Source organism: Mytilus galloprovincialis, chromosome 9 (assembly GCF_965363235.1).
Source record: "Mytilus galloprovincialis chromosome 9, xbMytGall1.hap1.1, whole genome shotgun sequence".
NCBI lineage: Eukaryota > Metazoa > Mollusca > Bivalvia > Mytilida > Mytilidae > Mytilus > Mytilus galloprovincialis.
The window spans coordinates 67,536,541-67,548,149 of record NC_134846.1 but is presented as its reverse complement, the minus strand read 5'-3'; the positions used below and the strand labels follow the sequence as shown (position 1 = coordinate 67,548,149).

General features: G+C 32.3%; 1 protein-coding gene across 1 annotated transcript; it reads right to left on the bottom strand.

Moving 5' to 3' along the window:
* Positions 1-5,023: 5,023 nt before the first annotated feature.
* LOC143045731 (transcription factor SOX-9-like) lies at positions 5,024-11,228 on the bottom strand. The gene is made up of 3 exons (XM_076218444.1): positions 10,789-11,228; positions 6,597-6,931; positions 5,024-6,174 (listed from the first exon to the last, which is right to left on the bottom strand). Exons 1-3 carry the CDS (start codon positions 11,136-11,138, stop codon positions 5,582-5,584), a joined length of 1,278 nt encoding a protein of 425 aa, XP_076074559.1. The 5' UTR covers positions 11,139-11,228; the 3' UTR covers positions 5,024-5,581.
* Between the last annotated feature and the right edge of the window lie 381 nt (positions 11,229-11,609).

Below are 11,609 nucleotides of genomic sequence, written 5' to 3'. Positions count from 1 at the left end.
TACATTTACACTGATATTCACACGAAATTTATATAGATTCTGGAACTAAAATACCATCGACTATTTCAAGAAATAATTTGAAATTACGGAACTACATGTAAACGTCGTAAACTCCCGGCCAATTCCCCTGTACCCATATCATACTTAATTTCTCGCTACATTGAAGACCTGTTAATGACTTTCTGCTGTTGTTTTTTTTTTTTCTATGGTCGGGTTGTTGTCTCTTTGGCACATTCCCCATTTCCATTCTCAATTGTATTTTATTACTCTGGATAGAATCATATTCATGTATCTTATCTTATTCTATCCCTAATTTGTTAACCCTTTGGTAGCATAAAAGCGAGTTTAATATTTTGTAACTGCGACTGTATGATGGTGCTTACAGGAAAGCTTAATTCCCTTTTGCAAACAAAACTGTTACTACCGATGCTGCTACCGAATTGCTGATGGAGAAGGAATCGGAAGAGGACAACGATTATTGTGTTGATGATAGTGTGCTACCGCTAGAAACAGACTGCCCTGAAGCGACTGAAAACTTGGAAAAGAGCATGCATAAGTGGCGAGAGATTGTGCGGTCTCGGCATGCTCCATGTTTATCGTGATAAGTATGTCAGCAGACCAAATATACTGAAACGATTTGACGAAACCGGCCTTAGAAGAAAAATTGGCAAACTCTACTGAATCGATGTTTGTTCTATGTTCTGACAATAGACTCAAATTGATATTTGGATCATTATCTAACATATAAATTTAAATAAAGTTGTTAAAAATTTGGTGTTAGTAAAAGTCTTTAAATATGAAAAATTTATATAAAAAGTGTCCAAATTTAAAACATTGTCAAACTCTCTGGAAATGCCTAGAATGCAGGATTTTGCACCATTCATTTCATACCCTCCAAAAAAAAATTTCGCCTCGCTTCGTTCGGCTCAATTATTTTGCCTCACTAAAATAATATGCCTAGTTACGGCCTTGATCGAGGTAAATCATTCTGTACTACAATAATTGAATTTGTCTGTAATAAATGAACAAAATGTGTACCTGAGCTATATTTTCAGTCGAATAGATTTTAGAACTTAGAGATGCCATACGGCAGCCTATGATTTGACAAACATTATATCGGTTGGTATGCCATTGTAAATCGTTTGGTTAAATCTGGTTACATCTGGTTATAAGCAGGAAGCAGGACTGGGAACAAAAAGTATGTTTTGCTTCTCTACTGGTTTAATCCTGGTACCTGTGATAACTATTTAATGACAAACCTAAGCAACCTTATAAATTAACTGAGAATTGTTTGACTTTAGTTTTGTTCTGTTCATACATTTACACTGATATTCACACGAAAGAACCACCATTACTTTTTAAAACAAATATAATGAAACAAATATGTCACCTTCAAAGGAAATATCTACTGCAGCAAGTTCAAAATATTAATAGATTTAATAGTGTTAAAACGACAAAACTATTGAGGTATCAAACAGAACACGCATTTTGAATTCTGATCGCAACTATGTATGTGTAGTATTGCCTTAAAAATCGCATTAATTAAACCATTCGCTTTTTCTGTGATTAACAATTGTAGTTTATGAGTTACAGTCGTTGTATTCCACAGAGTTAAAATAAACTCATTCAAAATGTGTACAATATTGGTCACTACCTCAGAGAAAATCTACATGGAATATGAAGTGTCTTGTCAAAAGTGCGCCTTGGTACAACAGTAATTATCCTTGACCTTGAGACACAGACGTGCAAATTAATCCATTCAGTGATTCCTCGGCGATTATTCTACGATAACCATACGAAGCGCTTAAATTCTTTTATTGTTCTTCATTAAAGCGAAGAAAAGTTTAAAACGACAAATAAGTATCCAAAATAGATAAGTTCATTGGTTACATTGTATAATGCAATCATATATACATGTAGGGTTTCTTCAAAACATCTTCGAGGAAAAAACATTTTTTTGTTCATAAAATGTTCGAATACGATTATCATGTTCAGACTAAGAAATGAAACAATTCAAATAAGGCCGGATTTTGTATTGCAATCGCATAACATATACTCCGAATACTGAATAAAGTTTCGTCACCGACCATCAAAAGAAACTATTCACGGTTTGGTATATCTTAAAGGAGCGACGTAGATCTTTAAGCAAACTTTATCAATATATAAGAAAACATGCAATTAATTGTTTATATTAAAGAACTGGTGAAGACAATTTCAAGTAAAAGTATATACATGCATGTACCTGTTTAAGCCAGGTTTATTTACAGAAAACTCCCTCAAGCAAAGTTGACCTTGGATCGATTAAGGTTTTCTTTTTATGTTCCTTTTGGTGATTAGCTCCTCGCGAATTCCTGAAGTCATACATCCTTGTCTTTTTTTCTTATTGTCGATTGAACTTTCCTGAGTGAAGAGGCCCCTCATGGGGGGGTCCTAGTAATCACATAATCACCATTTTTTTGCCAATATAATCACATAATCATTAAATATTTGCTTATCTTTAGTAATCAAATAATCATAAACTAAAAATACAGTCCTAGGTAATCAAATAATCATGAAATATTTGGCTTAATAATCAAATAATCATTAAAAAAAACGGCCAAGTAATCACATAATCAAAAACCCCATGAGGGCCCTCAGTGAAGGTCAATCCAGAAAAGCGCCGCTTCAAACACACTTTTTTATTACGTATTATTTTCATTGACAGTTAATACATTGATAACTTGTTGTCTGGTGGTGTAGACAATGTAGTGTAAACCAGATTTGACATCAAGAAATAATTTACTTTTATATTAATGACTTGATAATTAAAAAGAACGTAGTATATTAAACCAGATTCAGTACGTTTTTTAAACATTATTTATTTATAAGTATGCTCAAACTAAAGCTGCGCACAGAGATAGATCAGTACCATACATATGTTGCATTCCCTGCTTGTCGATACCACTACTGGTCCCACAGCGGCTAATGAATAGAGGAACCAGTTTGATTTGAAAAAGATGAACATATTTAGTTTTTATGCATATAAAAAAAAATAAAGCTAGAACTCTCTCAGACACACTTTTCATATATTTAGCCTTCAAAGTTTTGATCTGATGCGTACCTGATGTAGTGTACTTCATAAACAAATGTACAGGAATCATGACTCACGGTATCGCCACTGCTGGTGAACTGTCAGTCCCAGGGAGTACCAAACACCTAGTACATGTAATCTTAACTCTGTCTCGTACCTTAGTTACTTATTTAAATCAGATGTCATTACTTTTCTATGTTGTATTTTGTGTACTATTGTTTGTCTGTTTGTCTTTTTCTTTTTAGCCATGGTAAGGTCAGTTTATTTTCGACTTAAGAGTTTGAATATAACTTTGGTATCTTTTGCCTCCCTTTTTCAGTTCTTTGGTAGTTTCATGATCGGTGAAGTTATGTCAGAAACACATGTCAAGTGTAAGGAAATAAGTTACATGAATTTTCTTAAATGTTTATAATATATCTTAAATCGTAATATATCATCAAGGTTTTTTTTTATTCTATATAAATTAGACCGTTAGTTTCCCCGTTTGAATGGTTTTACACTAGTAATTTTGGACTCTTTATAGCTTGTTGTTCGGTGTGAGCCGTGTTGAAGGCCGTACATTGACCTATTGGTTTACTTTTTTAAAATTGTTATTTGGATGGAGAGTTGTCTCATTGGAATTCACACCACATCCCTATATCTATTTCTCTTCGTATTAACGCAAGATCTAAAAGGTATAAACACATGTGCTAACTTACAAGGTATACTGAAAGATTCGCCAAGGCCCAAATGTAATTCTGTACAATATTGAGTAAAAACTCGCATTAATCGATTATCGCACTTTAATGAACAAATGTCACAGTTGTCCTTGATTCAGTTTCTATACAAATGAAAGTGGTGAAGAGAACCAAGTTTAAGACTAGCATACCTCTCACTTACATACTAGTAACAGTAAATTCCGTGTCAATGTAAGGGAAGCTACGTTAACTTGTCTCAAATGCTGCGTGTGTTTTTGTATAAAATAAATGTAATTATCAGGCCGATGCTTTTCTTTCTTGTATGAGCTGTTCCATATTTTTTCATTTGACATTCAGATTCATTTTATATATTACTATATGGTATGGCTTTTGTTCATTGTCGAATGCCTTATTGACCTATTGTTGATTACACACACCTTCTCTGTTAGCTAGTTACTCAACGTAAAAAAGACTACTTTCTCTTATATATAGTTAACTGTGACACGATAATTTTAGATTTGACCACTTTCTCTTATATATAGTTAACTGTGACACGATACCTTTAGATTTTACTGATTGTTCTGTGGTTTGGTCCTTTTTTATTTTGTTAGAGGCAACAAATCCTTTCACAAAACACCTTAAATAAATTTTCCAAATAAAACAACAATTTCGATTCAGAAATTAAATGATTGAATTGTTTTGAATTAAGTATATAGGGAAAATTTTATGTTTCAGGAATTTTTAGGCGTTATATGCAGACTGGAAAACATCTTGGAACCAACGAAATTTGATATCTGTATTTTCTTAGTAAAAGGATGCAATAGTATTTACGCCAATGAAACTGCTACCAACCAAGATAAAAGAATTAACGATCGACATAGTGTCTCGGACAACACACTGTTTATATGTATTACATGTCAAGAGCTCAATAACCCGGAGTCATTTTAAGATGTGAATAAAGTAAGAAGAGCCTACAAATGATCTACCAAAACCATAAATGCCGAAAACAAAATGCGAGTTGATACTGTATGCGGTGCAGTGGTTTTAGTAATCTTAATTTTTTTTTCGATCGCCTTCGTTAATATATACTTTCAGCATAGGTATACCCAAATTAAGCAAAGTAGTAAAATAAAATGCTAACTTCTACCAGAATATCGAAATCAAATGTACCGCCGGAAATACACATCCATTTACAACTGAAGAGAGAACGATAATAGATTCCTCGTGAAAACTATCAACCGATGAGCATTGTACAAAACAATATAATAAAAATTCATTTCAAAGTTCATGTTTTTATTCTTATATAAACATTTTATTTACAGAGATTTACATGTATCAAAATGTAGAAAATATTTTTAAAAATCTATACCTATCATACATTTGATCGAGATCTCACGAGATCTGGCTGAGAGCTTCATTTCTCAACAAACAAACATGTAATTAAAGCTTATGGTGTTTCAAATACTGATCGCGCATTTAATAATAAAGCAAAACATGTTAAATGTTCATTACTAGTACAAACAGCACCTTCCGTGTGGATAGCACCAAATACTTGCTTACATTTCAATGGATTTACAAATCATAAAAATTGGATGAATACAGACAATATGCCTCATAAAACCAAATAATTTTGATTATAGAAAATAAATATTGACGCCACTACTTTGTAGAGGCTACCACATTTCAAAACACAAATACTACATAATCACTCGCGCATCATATGCAACATAATTAATCAATCATACTTCTTTATCGTGCAATGGATAGTTTTACATTTAAAAAATAAATATTTGTAACAATGAATATCAAACAAAAATGTAAAAGTTTTGATTGTTCATGTATATGACCTGTTCCACTGTTGTTCGGCGGGAACGGCTACAGGAATGGCAGGATTGTACATTTGACGAGCAATGCCCAGATACTGATATGTAGGCGAACCGGACGCTGTGGTTGCTGGATATGAATTTGGTGACGCGGATGAATAATTTGTATGTTCAACGGGATAACGTGGAGGTGGTGGCGAGACATCGTAAGTATCGAATTGTCTTGCGTTTTGTCTTTGACGGGCGGGTTCTAACTTGATTGTCGCGTTTCTGTCTTCGTCTTGGTATTTGCAATCAGTTGTGGTACTTTGGTATGATGGACTATGCATATTTTGGGAACTATTTGCTGGGGACGGATGGTTTGATAAGTCATACGGTGATGATATATCAGTATTTGGTGCCGCTGGGTAAGATGAATGAGACATATTTCCATTGATTCTTTGATAATTTGTTGTAGACCATGTTGATGTGGTACATGGGACGGATGGTTGACCGTACATGGAATTGTACTGAGGTGGGAAATACTGATCGAGCTCTTCTGCATCTGGGAAACTGTCAATTATTGGCACATCTCCGTTATACGGATTGAAATCTATCGGTTGACCTAAAAAAAAAAGCAGAGGAGAGAAAACATTACTAAATGTGTCATTGTTGTTCATTGAAAAAACAAACTTATTATATGCATACAAAACTTAGTTAAACGCTTAAATTAAGAAAAATATTGTTGCAGGTAAATCTATCAAGATGTCTCATATTTGTGTTGTTGAGTTACTGTCCCCATTGACGTTGATCCAACATTTTCTTTGTTGTAATTTGTTTGGTGCATATAAAATATTGTCATTATTATGTATAATCCTATCAGAGAATTATTTTTTAGGGGTAAATGAAGTACATACGTCTTCAGATTTAAAATAAAACTATTTTCTTGATTTTTTAATTGATGAAACGTTTTTCTTAGTATGTGTAATTCCATTTAAAGTCTCTCTAATAGCTCATTGGGTATCAAAATTACCAAAGTATAATTACCTGCAACGTTTCTTGGTCTCATTCGATCTGCCATACATTTTAAGTACTGATTTGGTGTGGTTGGTGGAGTAGGTGGTCCGTTAGGATTGTTAGAACAGTCACTGGAACAGTCACCGTCACTTGCTCCAACTGGGGACCCTCCACTCAAACATGTGTTACTTTTAAACATGATACCAGGTGGGATATTGTTGTTCTCTGCAGTACCACCATTAGCACTCTTCAAGGGCTTCCTTCTCCTTGGTTGGTATTTGTAGTCTGGGTAATCCTTTTTGTGTTGAACTCGGAGCCTCTCGGCTTCATCTACAAATGGTCGCTTTTCTTCCTCGTTCAGCAATCTGTAATGACAAAGATTTTGATAAGTAAATAATTTGTTTGCACATTATAATAATTATATAATATTAAGATTAATGGGAAATCGTGTATAGTGTTCTATAAGATTAATTGTATATGAATACATTTTACTCTTATTTGTGATAACAAAATTGCGTATGAAATAATAGGGCAAGAACATTCGTCATCAAGTACGAGCGAAGTTTTTTTAAACGTATCAAACGGTTAATAAAAAAGAAGTCAGTGTCTTTTATCGATATTTACAATAATATGTATAATATTGGATATCAAACATTAATACAAGTACGAATGTAGCTTTTGTACTCGTGAATGTTTCCATATGTCTGTAAGAATTTCTGAATTTAAAGATATTAAAATTTATTCTTGAAAGTTATTACACATTAATCATAACTGTTTTCTTTAATTGAATTTTAACTTTATGATGCATATATTTCAGTAGATGGATTTAGTTATTAAGTTTGCATAAAATGTCAGTAACTGATGTCAAATTATACATGCAATTTTGTGAAATATATATCTTGTCAAATTTTTTGACATATGCATCGCCAATGTTGATAATTTATCTATATCATTTGTTTCAGATATCAGTTTCTTGACTTGACATTTTGATGTGATTTTTAGATTCGTCACTTTTGTTTTAATTTATAGTGTATTAAGCTTTACCATATAAGTTATAAGAATATGCTGATTTAAAAATTAAAGCAATTAAATACCATTAAGATATATATATATATCTACTTCAAACGCATACATATGCAGTATCTATGTCCGGACAATCATTGCAATGATATTAACTGTCATAAATTCGTGTCTTTTCTCTTGAAAACTCATACAGTTAAAGGTAATTCTAAAGGATAATTCACTTAAATGTTTTAACTTTAAAAAATATATATACTTCGAGCTGTAAATGTGAAGGGGAAATGTATCAATTTTCATTTAAGAAATTAGATCTTAAGACAAATGAATGCTCATATCGTGGGAAATGTCAAACATGAAATATGAAATTTAATGAATTGAGAGTGGTCACAGGTTCCGGTCAAAATCCTTGACCTTTATGAAAATAATAAAAATATAACAATAAAGTAAGAAGGTTATTTCCACCTGTCATTTGTGGTCTGATCCCACCAAAAACTGAAAATCACGACATTGAAGTAGTATTTACACCGGAAATAGTCCATTATGACCGCATCATGATAAATATGTACTAAAATTACAATTTAGGCTACTTCATGATAAGAATAACTCCCCCACAAAATCTATAGATACTTTGGAACTAAAAATACCAACAGTATCAATAATATAAGTATGGATACATAATGTCATTAAAATAACATTTCAGCATTTCTTTAGCCAACCTCCTACACATATTTTGTCTTTCTTAGTATTTAGTGATCTTCGGTCCTAAGATTTTTATAAAGTTCGTTTTCTGGCTAGATCATACACGGCAATCATTAGCCACACAGTTAAATAGGAAGTTCTTTAATTGTAAAAAAAAAATATTTAAAGGGGTGACTGCCGAAAAATGATGCCGGATTTAAATTAGAAAATATGATTTAAAACAGTTAAACTTATAAAATTACTAAATTTCAATGTATTTTCTTTATTTACATTATTTAAGGAAGTCTGCAAGATGCTGTGAAATGGTTTTCTCCGTAGTAAAAAAAAATAGCAGTGAGCGAATCATAAGGGCTGAAATTTAATTTGATGTACCCTTATCTGTAATTTCGGCCATTTGTTCAAAGGAGGTAGACAGTAAGTGTGAAAATGTTATATTTTATCACACTATTAGTTGTCAAGAGTATGGATCAATCACTGGCGATTATTGACTTGTTCCATAATAAATCATAAGATAAAAGCCGATGTAGGCTTACGGCCAAACTGTCCACGAACATGGCAGTAAGAACTGGCCTGTCTACGGTATAAATAATAGCTGCACATCTTTATAAACATTGATAGATTACGAAAATATGATTGACACCGTATTACAAGAAAATTTGTCCAAAACAAACTTAAAATTTTGATTTTTTGATAAGTAAACCGTTTGTCAATAAAGTTTGTTTAAACAATTGATTTCTTATCAACTTATCTAGTATCAAATAGTCGTTACTGATAAACTAATGTTTACTAACGGATATTCTTATACAATTACACTAAACCAACGTTAAGCGATCGGAGCATCTCTTACTGGCTATTAAAACAGAACAAAAATATTCGTAGATTAATAGTTCATTTTAAATTGCGAATTTTTTGGTCGAATTTTCTTTCTGCTATAATACAGTATTACTACAAACATTTTATGATTTTTATTTCATCAAGTATATCAAAATTTCCATAAAAATTATAAAAATTTGGGGAAATATGTAACATGTAAAACGCACCATCTTAAGATATTGTTCACGTGTCGTCAAATGTGGTCATACATCTACAAGTTGTATAAACAAGGAAATTTATAAAAATATATCATCGCCTTCTATGACGTTAATAATCTAAATCTGCAGCTTGATGGTAAACCATATTGATTGACTAGTTTTTTTAGACTGTTTCCTTGTTTGAGGGATTTTGTAATTACTCCTAATTTTAGTCTGACCTTGTCAATAAATATGCTTAAAAGTACATACTTAATGTGGTTAAAGCTTTACTAAAACTATAGATCTCATTGGGAAGGGCATTGCTCATATTTTTAACTGCCCAGGCATACACTATCCCGTATTATGCACAGGCCCTGGACTAAAACTCAATGTTTCAGTATTTTATTTTTTGATAGGGACATTTTACTGAATGCGTTCCCCCTCTAAACATCATAAAGAGTTTTGTTTATTTTCATACAGTATTACCGAAGGCATATCGCCCTCTGAATTAATGTGCACCGTTTTAAGTGGATTAGCTCCCATGCTTTCCTGCTCTTGTAAAACGGAAATAACTTTAGTAGTGTTACAATGACTTCAAGGAGATCCTAAACACGAAATATTGTGGTTCATCTTAAAAGTATGGGAATATTTACTAAATTTTCTGCTTGGGTATTCAACTTTCTATTTTTACCCACTAGTTACTCATTTTTCTGTTATTCAAGAGTGAAATTTGATTTGGTTGTATATAGGGTTAAGGTAACTAAGTACACCTTTATGATATATGAACATGTTGTTGTGGTTCAAGTCATATTTAACATTTTAATAACGAGCCATTGGAGCGATGACAAATTAATTTGACCACATTAATTTTGTCGTCTGGAGAGCATCGAGCTGACATATAATTTACACATTTTTACTTTATTGTATTACGATTCTAAAATTTAATGAAAACTATTTTATGAAGGTTTTTTCCTTTCAAGGGTATGTCACTGATATTGCCCTAACACTGAATGTTGCGCTAATTTTGATCTAGCCCGACTTTTGTATAATTTGAACTTCGAGTTTAATTTTGATGACAAGTTTACGTTTTGTTAATTTATCATTTTCGGCTCAGTTACATGACGATGTATTTTACTGAATAAAGTGTTTTCAGTATATTATACATATAGTTCATAAAAAAAATTCTCGCCCTGTACCTATGATTTTCAGTGGGTCATTAGTGTCAAACCAACGGTATCTAACACGCGAATTTAGAAGTCAAAGGAAAAACAAAGACGGTAACTAAAATCATAATAATGCTTTAATTCATGTTCCTTCACACGATACGTATCTCTGAAACCTTCATCAATCAAAGTAAAAAATTAAGAATAACTCTATGATGTATACATTAATACAGTGAATAAATCTTTCCAAACATTATCAAAATCTAACATGTATACATAATTGTGGTCTCTAGATTCTTTTGATTCTATAACAGTAGTATTAGTACTAACCTCCATAATTTTCCAAGAGTTTTGCTGAGTTCTGCATTGTGGAGATGTGGATATTGATCTGCAAGCTTTCTCCGCGCAGCCTGGGCCCATACCATGAATGCATTCATTGGTCTTTTTATGTGTGGTTTGCGTTTTTCACCATTTGGTCCTCGTTGTGGCATAGGAACTAAAGACCAGTCGTAACCCTTCAACACCTGTGACACTGCATCCTGAATTTGTTTGGGAAATTTAACATCCACATCAACAATTTTAGCATCTGATGGGTCGGCACCTCGTACTGCATCTAATAATTGTTCAGTGGAAGGTTGCCCTGGGGATCTACTCTCATCCGAATCACTCATATTGCACATCAACTTTAATTTTAAGAAAAACAATGTTCACTAATGTAAATGTCCAAAACTAAAATTATCGAGACACTGATGATTTTGTTTTGTCAACCGATCTTATATTGTCCCCTACTGTAAAAAGTAACACTACAGTAGTCGCTTCTGATAGGACGAGATTAATGACAGTCACATAACTCCGCCCACAATGACGATAGTAATTTGATAAGCCAATCAAAGAGAGTAAAAGTACTTCACTCAGTTATTAATTATAAACAATTTTTGATGCAAAATACATCAGCAAGAAAATGGTATTTTGAAAAATAATATTATTACGAATGAAAATTTAATTTTGAATCAACTACACTGACTTTAAACAATCAATATTTTATTTGTGAAAAAAAAAAACAGTTTCAGAAATGTTGAATATATTTATAAAGTGATACTATATTGACCGAATATTTGTCCTGGATTTCTAATATATTTTCAATGATTTAT